This window comes from Armigeres subalbatus, chromosome 3 (assembly GCF_024139115.2).
Source record: "Armigeres subalbatus isolate Guangzhou_Male chromosome 3, GZ_Asu_2, whole genome shotgun sequence".
Lineage (NCBI taxonomy): Eukaryota > Metazoa > Arthropoda > Insecta > Diptera > Culicidae > Armigeres > Armigeres subalbatus.
In genome coordinates this window covers 211,384,601-211,401,266 of record NC_085141.1, presented here as the reverse complement: position 1 = coordinate 211,401,266, position 16,666 = coordinate 211,384,601, and the positions used below count along the sequence as shown (strand labels likewise).

The 16,666-nt window shown below is 40.9% G+C and overlaps 1 protein-coding gene across 1 annotated transcript; it reads left to right on the top strand.

Annotated features, from left to right (window-relative positions):
* Positions 1 to 212: 212 nt before the first annotated feature.
* LOC134222271 (uncharacterized) lies at positions 213 to 3,292 on the top strand. The gene is made up of 3 exons (XM_062701415.1): positions 213 to 659; positions 737 to 2,243; positions 2,289 to 3,292. Exons 1-3 carry the CDS (start codon positions 213 to 215, stop codon positions 3,290 to 3,292), a joined length of 2,958 nt encoding a protein of 985 aa, XP_062557399.1.
* The last annotated feature ends 13,374 nt before the right edge of the window (positions 3,293 to 16,666 follow it).

Sequence of the window (16,666 nt, the reverse complement as noted above, 5' to 3'; positions counted from 1 at the left end):
GTGTTTGTGGACAGCGACATCATTCATTGTTGCACATGAACACCAGTGAACAGCAAGCTCCGCAGCCGAACAAGCGCTTCCAACAAATTTCGCAGAACCCACATTCAAATCAGATGACATCAAGCTCACAACAGAGAAAGCCAACTCAATCTAATCCTCAGTAATCCACCAACCAATCTTCCAAATCCCCCATTCCTATTGCCAATCCAAGCATGCTATGTCAATCGTCACCCACACCAGACACTCCCAATATTGTACTAGCCGCTCAAGAAACCAAGGCGTCACGATCAGTTCTTCTCGCAACGGCGATTGTGATCCTTGAGGATCAATTTGGAAACACCATGCAAGCTAGAGCACTACTTGACAGTGGCTCTCAGCTCTGCTTCATATCAGGACGAGCATCACAGTGCCTGAAGTTCAAGCGATCTCGTGAGGCACTTTCTGTTAGTGGTATCGGTCAAGTCGCTAAGAAGTGTAAGCAGTCAATCTTTGCTCGGGTTCGCTCACGTCTTTCGTCGTTCACTGGGGAGGATAATTTCTACGTTCTACCTCAAGTTACACTGAATCTTCCTATCCGGAGGATTGATTCCACCAAATTACAGCTTCCGGTAGACATCGCCCTCGCAGATCCGATGTTTACGGAGCCTGGTTGCGTGGATGTAATTATCGGAGCAAGTCTGTTCTTCGACCTGCTTCACAACGAGAAAATCAAATTAGGAGATGACGGGATATGCAGCAATTACTAAAAGGTGAAGGATTCAACTTGCGAAAATGGAGCAGCAACTGTCCAGCCATTCTGGAGAAAATACCAGCAGAACTTCAAGACGTTCGTGCTTTGTTCGAGCTTGACGACTCAAGTGCTACCATCAAAACTCTTGGGCTGATTTGGGAGCCTAGGATCGACGTTTTTCGCTTCAAGGTGCCGGAGTGGAACTCATCGGTCATCTGCAAGCGATCAGTTATCTCCGATTTGGCTCGAATTTTTGATCCTCTCGGGCTAATTGGAACTGTAACCGTTTCAGCCAAAATATTCGTCCAAAGTCTCTGGAAACTGAAGGTGTCTTGGGACGAACCTCTGCAAAACGAACTTCGGAAGCAACGGGCCGAGTTTCGAATAAGTCTGTCCAGGCTTGAATTCCTGGAAATCCCAAGGTGGATCGCATATCGGAAAAACTGTCTTTCTGTAGAGCTTCATGGTTTTTGCGATGCTTCGACGAAGACCTACGGGGCGTGCATATATGTTCGGTGTACGAATTCAGATGGGAAAATCACCACTAATTTGCTGGTAGCAAAGTCACGAGTCTCCCCGCTAGCAGAGCTGGGAAAGAAAAGGAAGCAGCTCACAATTCCTCGGCTAGAGTTGTCCTCCGCTGTACTGTTAGCTCATCTCTACGAGAAAACAGTTGCAAGCATTCCGGTTTCCGCCCAGTCATTTTTCCACACCGACTACATGATTGTGCGTTACTGGATCTCATCAAATCCGTCGCGGTCCCAAATGTTCGTGGCGAATAGGATCTCGGAAGTGCAACACCTGACGAAAAATGGTACGTGGAGTCACGTAGCAGGAACGGAGAATCCAGCGAATGCTTTTTCGCGCGGCATTACACCAGGAGATCTACAAAACAATTCGCAGTGGTGGAAAGGTCCACCCTGGCTGAAACAAGAAAGGGAATACTGGCCAGAAACCCAAGAAGTCGTATTGGAAGAACTGGATCGATCGCACCTCGAGGAAAGTTCTGCTGTAGTATCCGTAGCTACAATCTCACCACCAAGTGACATCTTCAGCCTACGTTCCACATTGCACCGACTGGAAAAACTTGTTGCACTACTGCTGCGTTTTAAATACAACACTCTCCATGCACGCGGGTCAATCTCCAAAAGGCTCGGTGTGGTGACACTCTCGGAGCGAGAGGACGCGCTACAGAAACTAGTGAAATTGTCACAGTATGAATGTTTCTCCCAAGGAATCGTCGACCTTGAAAGAAAGGGGGAAGTTTGCCCAACGTCTCGAATCAGGACATTACACCCACGTTTGATTGAAGGCGTACTCCGAGTCGGCGGCCGGCAGGAAAATGCCCCAATCTCCATGAATCGGAAGCATCCCATACTGTTGGACAAAAATCATCCCCTGACATTCATGATCATGCGTCGTTTCCACTTTGAACATCTTCACGCTGGACCTCAACTGTTGGTAGCCAGTGTACGCGAACAATATTGGCATCTCAGCGCTCGAAGTCTTGCTCGTACGATTGTGCACAGATGACTCACCTGTTTCCGTAATAAGCCAGTCGTGCATGATCAATTGATGGCCGATCTCCCAGTGGAACGAGTCACTCCAGCTCCACCTTTTCTCCGGGTTGGCATTGATTATTGTGGTCCTTTCCTGATCTGCTACCCCAACAGAAGGCGAACTACAGTGAAGCATTACGCTGCAATCTTTGTATGCCTGGTCACCAAAGCGGTTCACATTGAGATGGTTGCAGATTTAACGACTTCAGGGTTTGTGGCCGCTCTGAAGAGGTTCGTGGCCAGGAGGGGGAAACCGGTCCTAATAATGTGCGACAACGGGTCCAACTTTGTTGGAGCAAGGCGGCAGCTAGACGAATTAGCTGCACTTTTCAAGGATCAGCAGTCCCAGTGTTCAATCGCAGCTGGCGCTGCGGACATAGGTATTGAATTTAAATTCATTCCAGCCAAATCCCCAAACTTTGGCGGTTTGTGGGAGGCGGCAGTCAAGTCAATGAAGCAGCATTTGAAGAAGACGATTGGCCTAAGAACGGTTACTCCCGATGAGCTCAACACGGTCTTGACACAAATCGAAGCGTGTCTGAACTCCAGGCCGCTCACGCAAATCAGTAACGATCCTAGCGACTTGGGCGTACTGACACCCGGCCATTTTCTTGTGCAGCGACCGCTGACTGCGGTGGCAGGGCCGTGGCTGAAGGATATTCCAGAAGGTCGACTCTCCAGGTGGCAGCAGGCGGAAAACTTTGTCCAGCGAGTGTGGTCCAGATGGTCCACGCAATACTTGTCCGACCTGCATAACAGGACCAAGTGGTCCCGGCAGAAGAACAATTTATTTGTTGGCACTATGGTGCTGATCAAGGAGGACAACCTCCCTCCTCTTAAATGGCTCCTAGGCAGAGTGACTCAGGTTCATCCCGGAGCCGATGGAAATATCAGGGTCGTCACCGTGCGGACCAGGGATGGGAATTTCGTTCGTGCTATCTCAAAGATATGCATCCTACCCATTTCTGACAACGACCAACCACCAACGACTGGGGAGAACTAGGCCTCCTCCAACGAAGGCGCGCGGGCGCCTGCGGGAGCCACCCGGCTCCCGCATACCAGTTAAGTCTTTGTGTTTTATTGAATTTCAAAAAGCTTAAGGAATGTTTTGTTTGCATAGCCACCACGTTGCCGCGGCCGACGGCCGCTCAGAGATGCCATCCACGAGAGACAACTTCTACGAATAACCATCGTCATTCCGCCTGTGATTGCCGAGATGATCGGATTGCCAGTGTAGTCTAGCTGCTCTTCTTCCCCGGTTATACCCGGACCGATTTCGCGATGAATACACCCCAAGTCACGGAATAAGACACGCCCCCGTGTCTATGTTCGCTCGTCAAGCTTCTACCTGTGCCTCCATCAGTTTGCGGTCAATCTGGGAAATCCGTCGTACGATTTGCTCATCATGGTCAACTCGAGATCGTCGTTTGGCAGCCGCAAGTATCATCCCATCATCCACCACACCAGAACTCTCTGGTTGGATCAAATCCGTTCAATCTGGCGAACGCAACATCATCGGCGCAGGAGCGTCCGCGGAGGCGCGCAAGCCTCCGCAACAGGGAAGTTGTTTTTAGATTGTTTTTTACTTTAAAAAATCGCCTCTCATCTGTTTCAGTCGATCAACTCGCAGACAGCACTGTGCTGGAGCGCACAGCCATTGTGAACATCTTTAACACCGACATCGGAGGGAATTCTGCGGGATCAATTCAAACGGAGGACGAAGATTCGTATTCGACGAATATCAGGAACAAGGATAAGGAAGAATTACTCCCACGCCGGTGGTGCGACACCATCGATACTCCAGAATTGCAAGTGAAAACTAAATATTGTAAAATAGTTCTATTTGATAGTAGTGAAATGAGAGTTGATTTCTAATTCAAAGATGTTCTACTCTAGCATAGGGCCTATACTTCCTTTTGAAGTACCGCGTATTCCAAGGCGGCCGGTATGTAAAACATCGAACAGTTTAGTTATTCCTTTTTTACATTTTGGCCCACTCTGCTACGCGCATCAGCATAACTGATGATCGCGAGATGGTAACTCACTCTCTAAGTACAGCATCATATGCAAGGCCAATGTAGATACATCCGCTCAACCTATCTCTGCGATCACTCGAAGATAGGAGAAAGATGATAGCAATCAAATAGAGCTAGGTAGATCCAATCAGTTACATCTCAGTGCGCGCAAACACAAGTCGCAATATACGGTCGTCATTATAATAAACGTGTGTCTTCATTCCCAGTAAACGAATAGTTATTTGTAGTGAGGTATGCAGGGGGTAACTTTCAGTTAAAGAGACATTGACCGTGTCGTGAGGTTGATAAAATACTGCTCTGTCTTTATTTACCTTTCTTTCTTATATAGTAAGTTTACAGTCTTCTCTTACGCTAGGTAGATGTTTTGTTTACTTCTGATGTATAATAATTTGTGCCTGTTCGCGTGATGTTAGTGTTTTACTGTTCTTGGCATTGGATGCCGCTGAGCTTGGGTTTTACCGTTTAGGACGGTCATGAAGAAAGGTGAGATTTCTGCCTGACATGGCAGATCTTTATTTGTTTATTGTGCTATAGAAAGGTTAAGTGGGTTTTCCTACTAAATGCTGTTTTTGGGTTTTTCTGCTAGATGCTGATTTATTGTTTAATGACGGGTGTGTTATATGGATATTTTCGTATAAAGGATAATTGCTAATTGTGGGATACTACACCTCCCTCCTTTTGGAAGAATGGTGTAACCATTCGTTTAATAAGATTTAAATGCTACAGGACTATTCTGATTTTACTATTCTATTTTTATGTACTATTGATACCTTGTTTGTGTTCGGGTGTATTATGGTGCAATTTACATCTTCAACTTTTTCTACTATGAAAGGTCCTATATAAAATGAGAGAACGATGGCGCGATCGGACGAAATATTGTGTTCTGCTTTGCGCGGCCAGTAATAAAAATCAGTTCAGTGCAAGATTTCTCTTGTTTCGGACAGCAGAACGATGGCGCGATCGGACGAAATATTGTGTTCTGCTTTGCGCGGCCAGTAATAAAAATCAGTTCAGTGCAAGATTTCTCTTGTTTCGGACAGCAGAACGATGGCGCGATCGGACGAAATATTGTGTTCTGCTTTGCGCGGCCAGTAATAAAAATCAGTTCAGTGCAAGATTTCTCTTGTTTCGGACAGCAGAACGATGGCGCGATCGGACGAAATATTGTGTTCTGCTTTGCGCGGCCAGTAATAAAATCAGTTCTCGCTTAACTTTTCAAAGGTCCTAAGTAACATTTTTTTCATGAATTAATTTGAGTACTGCAATCAAAAGCTTTCATGTTGTTCTGTTGATTGCGCTATTCAAATTAATTCATGAAAAAAATGTTACTTAGGACCTTTTGAAAAGTTAAGCGAGAGTTCAGTGCGAGATTTCTCTTGTTTCGGACAACAGAACGATGGCGCGATCGGACGAAATATTGTGTTCTGCTTTGCGCGGCCAGTAATAAAAATCAGTTCAGTGCGAGATTTCTCTTGTTTCGGACAACAGAACGACGATCGCGCGATCGGTCGAAATATTGTGTTCTGCATTGCGCTCCCGGTAGGCCGGTAGTTAGTTTGTACTACTTTTCGCGCCCGATTCATGGCTAGGTAAAATCACTGTGTATAAAGAATGACACGGTCGTATCGCTTATCAGAGTGAATCCAGATCCAACGATGCCTACCAATTAACTGATAATCCTTCCTGTGGTTTTTGTGGAGACGCAGAGGTAAACACGGTCTTCAAATAGCACAAACCACCTACTAATATTCCTTCCTTCTTTCTAACTGACTACAAGGACGTGGCCGGCGCCGTTATTGATCATTTGAATTTTAGAGTCACTGAAACTTGCACAATGAGAATGCTTGAACAATCCCAGTCAATCATTCAGTTTATTCTTTGTGCAATTTCACTGATTCTGGTCAATCACGGAGTAGCAACCATAGATATGTGTAGTCAGTCAAAGCTAAAGCTAAGCTATGAAAGGTCCTATATAAAATGAATCTAACTTCTTTCTATTTTCGTTTTTAATATAAACTCTATCTCCTACATTTAGTGAAATCGGATTTATTGTTCTATTAGCTATACTTTGTCGTTTTGATTTATTATCGATTAGATTTTGTTTCGCAATTGCATTGGAATTTTGAATTTTAAATTTTAATTCATTGAAATATTGTTCGATATCATAGACAGGTTCAATCACAGAGTTATTATATATATTTTGTGGGAGATTAGCTTTGTGTCCAAAAATTAATTCAAATGGAGTTAGACCATGTTCTGTATGCTGAGTGGTGTTAAAGCAAAATTCATAATATTTCACCCAATCATCCCAGTCCGATTGGTGAGCATTAACGAAACAACGCAGATACTCGTTGAGACATCTGTGATTTCATTCAAGCGCACCGATAGTCTGTGGATGATAGGCTGTACTGAAGGTTTGTTTAATTTCAAGTATCCTACAAATTTGTTCCAGTACCTGGTTGTTGTATTCCGTTCCTTGATCTATTCTCAATTCAAGAAAATGTCCATATTTCAAAATAAAATTTTCTACAAGTGCCTTGGCAATTGTATTAGCTTCCTTATTAACTATCGGTATGAGCACTAAATATTTGCTCAGGTGGCATTGAATGGTAAGGATATATCTATTTCCGTTGTGAGTTTTTGTAAAGGGACCAGCTGTATCCGCTGATAGTACTTCAAAAGACTTGGAAGGAGTCGTGGTAACGACTTCTGCCTCTTTAGTATGTCTAATTACTTTATTTAATTTACATTTCTCGCAATTCCTAACATACGTTGCGATGTCGTTTTTCATGTTTTTCCATTTATATAACTCTCTAATTTTCAAATACAAACGATGTTGTCCAACATGTCCACCTACCGGAGTAGCATGGTGTTGGTGCAATATGTGATTTATATCTTCCTGCTTCGACAAAATTGTTGGAGGTTTGAATATGATTAACTGATAACTGGAAATGGTTGTGTTAACGATTTCCTTTATAGCATGCAGGGATAAGTTTTTGAATAAAATGTCCTCTGTCGACAATGCAATAATATTTCTTCCGTATTTCTTGAGGATTTTCCCAATTTCTAGAAACGCGATCTCGAATGTTCGGCTTCCATTAGCGCGCGTTAGGGGAACATTAGTTGTTCCTAGAATTTTCTTATAATTATGGTTAAAAATGAACATTTTTAATTGATTGTTGTGCACTTCACAACCAAGTTTAAGAAGTTTTGTGGTTTGCGAAGGATTTTCAGTTTGCCAAGCTGTAAGGTGATCAGACTTACTGTCAGCTTTCTTTAAATTCGCAGAAGTATTTATTGTTGCCTTTTTACTTGTCATGGCTCTTGTGTTGACCATAAGTACACTTGAAGCTTTCAATTGTTCTGAGGTAGTAGGAATTACGATACGGGAGAGCGCGTCCGCACACACGTTCGCTTTTCCTGCTACAAACTCGATGTCGAAGTTGAAGTCCTCTAAATCGACTCTCATTCTGGTGAGTTTCGATGTAGGATTTTTCATGTTGAATAAATAAACAAGTGGCCTATGGTCCGTTCGAACTAAGAACCTATAGCCAAATAAATAAGCTTTAAAATGGTTAACAGCCCAATGAATTGCTGTTAATTCTTTTTCGATTATTGGTTTATTACGTTCTCCAGGAGTAAAGCTCTTGCTTGCAAAAGCAATTGGCATGTCTCCATTTTCATACATCTGGGAAAGTACTGCACCGCACGCTACATCCGATGCGTCGGTGGTTAGAATAAATTGTTTTGAAAAATCTGGGTAACGTAATATTCGAGGTGACATTAAATGTTGTTTGAGTATCTGAAAACTTGACTCTTGGGCTGCGGTCCATTGAAATGTTGAACCTTTCTTTTGCAAATCATTCAAAGGCTTTGCAATATGTGCAAAATTTGGAACAAATTTCCTATAGTAATTGCAGAAAGCTACAAATCTGCGTGCTTCTTCTGCGTTTGTAGGCGTAGGAAAATTTTTCAATACTTCAAATTTGGAGTCATCTGGAAGGATTCCTTTATCTGTAATTTTGTGGCCAAGGTATGTTACCTCAGTTCTAAAAAATTTACATTTACTAGCATTAAGTTTCAGATTGTAATGCCTGAGTCGTTTAAATATTTTCCCTAAGTTATGGAGATGATGGTCAGTAGAACATCCTGTAACCACAATATCATCGATGTAGATGAAAGCACATTCTGGTGTAAGTCCAGCCATTGCTATGTTCATCATTCTTTGAAAGCTGTTCGGGCTAATATTCAACCCGAATGGTAGTCTTTTGAAGTTAAAATGACCAGAGGGAGTGGAAAAAGCAGTATACTTCCTGGACTCTTGATCAAGGGGAATTTGATGAAATCCCGCCATTAGGTCAAGAGTGCTGAAGTACTTTGCTCTTCCTAACTGATCCAAAATCGTATCTATGCGTGGAAGTGGAAATTTATCTGTCAAGACCTTTTTGTTTAATTGTCTAAAATCTACGACGAGTCTCCACTTCTTTGAAGGATCGTCTGATCTTTTTGGTACTAATAAAATGGGTGAATTATAAGAAGACACTGATGGCTCAATAATGTCTTCATCAAGAAGTTTTTGTACCTGATCTTGAATTTATTTTTGCTGGGAATGTATACACTTATAATTTGGTATATACACGGGAGCGCTATCCTTTAATGGGATATGCTGTGAATAAAAATTGTTTGTGGTCAAATTTTCTCCAGGTAAACAGAATATATCTGAAAATTCTTTTATTAAGTTTTTGAGTTTTGGCTTTACATAAGATGCAACTTGATTTATGTTCAATTCTGAGAAAATTTTATTTAATATTTCACCACGATCTTTCTGTGTGCCATCCTCCTTGGTTTTGACTCTGGCGTAACTATCCAAACGATCGATTTTTGGTTTAAAGTTGGCTATCGCAACTTGTTTGAAAGTCGTATTTACTATTTTAACGTACGGAGCGTTAGGCGAAATTATCGTGTTCGCGCAAAATACTCCTGGATTAATTTCTTCTGATAGTACCACTGAATCAGTGTCCACATTAAAGTTGGATATCTTTCTGACAACCTCGCATCTTGCTGGAATCAAAATGCTATCCTTAAACTTATCCTCTATTGGTACTGATACCATGCAATTATTAGCTTAGCTTAGCTTAGCTTTGACTGACTACACATATCTATGGTTGCTACTCCGTGATTGACCAGAATCAGTGAAATTGCACAAAGAATCAACTGAATGATTGACTGGGATTGTTCAAGCATTCTCAGTGTGCAAGTTTCAGTGACTCTAAAATTCAAATGATCAATAACGGCGCCGGCCACGTCCTTGTAGTCAGTTAGGAAGAAGGAAGGAATATTAGTAGGTGGTTTTGCTATTTGAAGACCGTGTTTACCTCTGCGTCTCCACAAAACCACAGGAAGGATTATCAGTTAATTGGTAGGCATCGTTGGATCTGGATTCACTCTGATAAGCGATACGACCGTGTCATTCTTTATACACAGTGATTTTACCTAGCCATGAATCGGGCGCGAAAAGTAGTACAAACTAACTACCGGCCTACCGGGCGCGCAATGCAGAACACAATATTTCGTCCGATCGCGCCATCGTTCTGCTGTCCGAAACAAGAGAAATCTCGCACTGAACTGATTTTTATTACCGGCCGCGCAAAGCAGAACACAATATTTCGTCTTCGTCCGATCGTGCCATCGTTCTGCTGTCCGAAACAAGAGAAATCTCGCACTGAACTGATTTTTATTACCGGCCGCGCAAAGCAGAACACAATATTTCGTCTTCGTCCGATCGTGCCATCGTTCTGCTGTCCGAAACAAGAGAAATCTCGCACTGAACTGATTTTTATTACCGGCCGCGCAATGCAGAACACAATATTTCGGCCGATCGCGCCATCGTTCTGCTGTCCGAAACAAGAGAAATCTCGCACTGAACTGATTTTTATTACCGGCCGCGCAAAGCAGAACACAATATTTCGTCTTCGTCCGATCGTGCCATCGTTCTGCTGTCCGAAACAAGAGAAATCTCGCACTGAACTCGGTACTGATACCATGCAATTATTGAAACTAAAGTTGAGCAACCAGCTCTCATAATCTATCGTACATTTATATTTAACGAAAAAATCTCGGCCCAATATACCATCAGTCAAGATTGGAAAATCATCACCAACTAGTTGGAATGAATGATTGACGGTTAGACCATTCATAAATGTGATGTTTGTGTTGGTTTCACCAATCGTTGTAGTGATCCCTTCTGTTACACCTGTTACCTTAAAAACTACATTAGAATTGAAAATTTGCATAGGATTTAATCTTCCAATTTTAAAAATTGAAATTTCTGCTCCAGTATCTATAATAAATGTACACTTGCTGCCTGCCATTTGCACGTACATTGTTACAAAGTTGGCTGCACAAGTGTTGATTGTGTACATAAGTACATAAAATGGTTAGGTTGCATAGTCGGACCTGCCGGTGTAGGTAGTGTCATCATTCTTTGCTGGTTATCCCCCATTGTCATAGACATATTCATAGGCATTGGCATTTGCTTACTATGCATTTGTTCTGCGCTTGTTAAATAAATACGTCTCGGAGGGAAACTTGACCCTCCTCGCTGCCCGCGAAATCTGTTATTATAACCATTGCTATATCGCTGAGGTTGGTTTGGATGTGGCTGATGCCATTGCGTACGTCTTGGGGTAAAATGTTGTTCTCTTGGAGTGAAGTTTTGAGGGCGCAGGTTTCCACGACCCCGACTAAATCCTGAATTTTGCCTCATATAACGGTTAGCGCTTCGAAAGTTTGCCGAAAGTATTTGACTTTGTTGATTGGTGCTAGAATTTTCTAGCACCTTTTGGATGGCATCTTTTATGTCACTAAAAGTGCCCGCCTTCAAAATAATTCTCGTCTCCTGAGAGTTTGCTCCATTTACGAGAGTTTCAATCCCAACTTTAGTAGCCATGTTATTAGCTACTCCCTCGGGAATGTTGCTTTGAAGGTACACTGCTTTGAGTTTGGCAGTGAGAGTATCGACCTCCTCGCAAAATGATTCGACTGACCCCTTCAATTTAACTGCTTTTAATTTTGCTGTTATGTTTTCCGGAGTTTGTTTACTGGCGCATCTTTGTTTTACATTTTGTTTAAGATCGTTAATATTATCAATGTTATCCGGCAAGCCTAACCTAGCTCTGCCGGTAAGTCGCGTTTTTAAAAATTTCATCATTGTAGCTACCTGCTCAGCTGGCGTTAAGTCTGCAAGTAGGCTGATAGCATCCAAAACGCATCCAGCCCTCGGCGGAACCGTCATACGGTTGCACGAGTGCAGTGGCTGTTTTAATATCGAACGGCATGGTTGATATTTTGTTGGCTGCTAGTCGTTTACAAATAATTACAGTTTTCGCAATGGATTTTAATGTGTGCTTGGTTGTTGGGACAACTGATGTATTCTCCTGAATTTTTGCGTTCCCACTTAAACGCTTACAAAAAATTGCGATCTTTGCAATGTTCTTTAGGGAATGTCTTATTTTTGGATGAATGATTTTCGAATTATCCAGTATTTTTAAACATGAGTCAACGATTATTTTCAGTTCTTCGTAAGTTTCTATTTCGGTTTTCCATTCCTTAGTGCTAATTCTATATTCGATTCTGTGTAATATTTGTTTGTATTCTGTTATTCTCTCCTTTGAAGTTTCTGATTTTTCTAAAATCCCTTGGAGTGTTCTTGGCCTGTTTTTGTTTTTCACTAAGTTTTGGTGCTCCCTTTTTATAACTTCTTCTATAACTCTGAGTCTATTAATTGATCGATGTCAAATCATACCAAAAAAATTATTTCATTGTAAAAAAAATGAGTTATATCAATCGTATTCTCCTCTTCATTCTAGGCTTCTATGTTTACCTCCTGATTACAAACTAGTATATATATACGTACTTGGATTATACCACTTATATTTCTGGCTGGCATCTATCGTACCTGTCGCTGGTTGCTCCTGGTCTTGGTGGCTGTTAGTGTTTTCCGATTCCTTTGGTTAGATGCTCCTCGTCGCCGTAAACCATTGTGTTGACGTTAACACACTTTTTAGTATTTCGTTGTGCTCCCGTTTACACTTTTCATTTTCGATTTTCGTTCGCCTGTATTTTACCAGCAATGTCACAGTTGTCGCCAACAATGTTATTATCACTATTGCTGTCATGATGAATTCGATGTTCATTTGGCTCTGTATGCTTTCAACACCAGCGCTTGTTATTTTTTCTGCACTGCCATCAACTGTACTTGGTTCAGTAACACTTTCTCCTGATGATGCCACTATGAAAGGGCAACAGCCGCGCACTCCATCACTCATATTGCTTCTAATTCTGTAATGGATGATCGTTGAGCTGCATGGGCTACAGCTAATATTAGTTCACTATTTGTTTTCATGTTTTTGCGTAAATTTCTGTATAAAATGCATATCGCCATCAGCAAAAGTACTATCAATGTCACTGTCACTATTATGATACAGGTTTCCGCTGTATATGCCTTTGCTATCGATGTGTCGTTCACTATCCACGGTGCTCCCCTGACCGTTATTAACAAAAAAAATTCTCCATCAAAACTAATACCCGGAGCTGAATTCTGGGGCTATACTGCATCTCTGGACGAAATTTGAAAAAAATCGTAGGGCCCGTTTTGGAGTTACGCCCTTTTTAAGACGTGACTGATATATATCGAAGAAATTCACAGAATTCTGTTTCAACATGATCTAAATTTTCTAAGTTGTATCCCCATCTAAAATGATTATGGTATATAAATAATCATCTGACTTTTCTCTGGATTATTAGTGGTTTTAGGAACATGTTGCATGGATTTTGGTCATAAATTAAAGCCATACGATAAAAAATTCGACCGAAACAAAATCGTGTGAAAAACAGAATTCTGTGTATAACATCTCATCAAATAAATATTTCTCAAATTCCAAGGCTTCGTCAGCGATAAAAAAAAAGATTTATTTTTGTTATAGCCATTAGAATCCTATACAAAATTGTTAACTATGACGATAAGTAATATGAGATTTGTCTAAGAACATTTAAAAATAAGATTAGCTTCATCTTAAGTCTACATTCAATTCTAGTCAACTACGTATGATTAATCCTTTTATTTATGTTAGAATTAAATGGACAATATCAAATGCATACATATCTTCTTTTCGCAATAAATTTCAGCTCGCAAGAGATGGGTTTTATACAACTTCGGCGTATGTGTCGATATATACTCTTTGTGCCATCCCTGCCCATGGCCGAATGTATTAAAAAATCCTTTTATATGAAACTTTGGGATATGATATTTAAAGGTCTTCGGAAGATCCTAACTTTCCCAGGAGACAACGAACTTATCAATTGCGACATAGAATCCAGGTGAAGGTTCATATAAGGAGTTGCAAACATTTCGAAAATGCTTCAAAACCTTTGAACGAAAACCACAGATGTCGTTCACATAGGGTAATTGTACCACTATTAATAACATGCTCCGATAACGCCAACAATTTTAGATTTAGAGAAATGACATATTAGAAAAAAGTTTTAAGGTCCATTAAGGGCTACTTGTTTATATAAAAACACAATTGTACATAACATGTGACAAAAGTTATTCTATATAAAAGTTATTGATTTCAACTTGATACGTGGCATTTCCAATGCTCTCGTGCATGCTTACTGCTGAAAGAAAAAATAACAAAAATGAGAGCAACGCAATTTGCACTTCAATTCTATGTTTTTGATTGATATTGGTATGGGTATATGCATTCAAGGAGCAGTAACCCATCTGTTCTTTACTAAAGCTTCATCCATACATACGTCAACAAACTTTCTCAAATCCGCATTATTTAACAAAATGTGCGCAGCATCGAGAAGATAGTGGTGTGCTCAGTGAAGCCGTTTTTATGCTTAAGATACCTTTGAGGTATCAGACATAGCCCTACACCTTAAATCCATAAATCTGCCCAGTTCGTTTTAACACTGCTTTTATGTAACGTTAACGAACAAAGTTCACGTGGATTGAAAGAGGAGGACACTTCATCAATATAGAATCACTGTCCTTGTCGGGAATTAGATGTATTTTTCGCAGCATGCCGGACTTTTTCAATTTTTATTAGTAGCTGAATATTTACAATAGTCCTGGAAACGCCGCTCTCAAGTTTTTCTCGGCTTCGCAATTAGTCATTATTCCTATTATCAGGTTTATAATCTTAAGGTCACCTGAAATAATGTACTCGAAATGGTTCAATTTGACAAACTGTTCCATATAAATACGGTTCGAATTTTCCAGGTAATAAGTGTGGATACAAAGACAGCACTTGTAGCCGACTGTCGCCAGGTTTTGAAATTTTTGTTTGGTCTGGAATTATTGAAATCGATACCATTTTCAATTAACACATTTTTGTCAAGGAATACACCCGAATCTGTTTTTACACGGCCGTGTAAAAAAAAATCCCATACAAATTTTTTGCAAAGTTGTTCCATTTTGCATGATTCGTCGAGAAATCATAAATTTTTTTTACATGGATTTTCGAATTTTTAACTGAAAACTTTTTTTACGCGGAACGCATCCTCCGTGTAAAAAAAGAATCGAGTGTACTTTTATTGCTGACGACTCAATGGAAGTTGAGAAATATGCATATGACGAGATATTATATTGATTTTCTTCGATATTATACAGTTACGTCTTAAAAAGGGCGTAACTCCAAAACGGGCCCTACGATTTTTTTCAAATTTCGTCCAGAGGTGCAGTATAGCCCCAGAATTCAGCTCCGAGTATTAGTTTTGATGGAGAATTTTTTTTGTTAATAACGCTCAGGGGAGCACCGTGCTATCACTTCTGTTCCTTTTGTTATGGTTTGTTCTTCGCTTAGGGTCACTGTAAGCGGCCAGCAGCCGCGCGTTCCACACGCGAGGTTGTTCATTTCATGCGCGTACGCTATGTGATTTATTGTGCTCTCACATTATTGAGTGTTATTTCGCGGCTCGCGATATTCTGGACTTGAGCTTTTACGTGACTATTATAGGCACGAAACAAAAAGTATGCAATTAACATACCGGTTAGCACTATTAGCACAATTGCTATTAATTTCACTTCTTCTACAGCAACGTTGTTGCTAATAAAATTTTCGGTGCTGAACCACCCCATTTTGAATCACTTTGAAGACTGCAGATTATCGTCCGGTCGCCATGAGGTATGCAGGGGGTAACTTTCGGTTAAAGAGACATTGACCGTGTCGTGAGGTTGATAAAATACTGCTCTGTCTTTATTTACCTTTCTTTCTTATATCAAGCTCTATCTGGTAAAAGGGCGAATGTCGCAAGAGAGAATTCTCTTCGTCGACTTCCCGTCTTTTGAATAAAAGTGACAATCAGGAGATTACTTTGCAGTTTATCACCTCAGAATGCAAGTTCCCATTGTTTTCTATCGTTCTGAGATTATAAGCCACAAAGAAATCCGCTGCTAGTCACTTTTATTTTAAAGAGGGGAAGTCGACGAAGAGAATCCTCCCTTGCGACATTCGCCCTTATTCCAGATAAAGCTTGATATAGTAAGTTTACAGTCTTCCCTTACGCTAGGTAGATGTTTTGTTTACTTCTGATGTATAATAATTTGTGCCTGTTCGCGTGATGTTAGTGTTTTACTGTTCTTGGCATTGGATGCCGCTGAGCTTGGGTTTTACCGTTTAGGACGGTCATGAAGAAAGGTGAGATTTCTGCCTGACATGGCAGATCTTTATTTGTTTATTGTGCTATAGAAAGGTTAAGTGGGTTTTCCTACTAAATGCTGTTTTTGGGTTTTTCTGCTAGATGCTGATTTATTGTTTAATGACGGGTGTGTTATATGGATGTTTTCGTATAAAGGATAATTGCTAATTGTGGGATACTACAGTAGTGCGGTGGAAGAAATAATCCTACGGGGTGCAATAGTGCAATTATCGATGCAATCTGGATTGTGTTTCGGGATTAGAACCAGTTAAGAAACCAAGTGTATCGATCGCTGTAACCAGCGCATATAGATCGAAGACGGAACATCAGTAGGCCATGACTTACAACACGTTTGCAAAGCAACCACTTCCCAGGAAACAATCTGTGAGATGTTAGACTCCGGTTAGATTTGTTAGATATGCTACCTTTTAAAAACATAACCATTTTCATGCTTTTATGCTGATACTGTTTCTTTGTATTTTTTCTCTTTCAGTTCTTCTCGTTTGGCGTAACGAAAACGGAACAGTGAGGTTTGCAGTAAAAAAAAATACTGAGCTCATCTTTGTGGAACAAAAATCGCTTGTTATCACGGTTGTTGCGGGTCCGTAGCAGGATTGTGTAAAAAATCGCGTGTT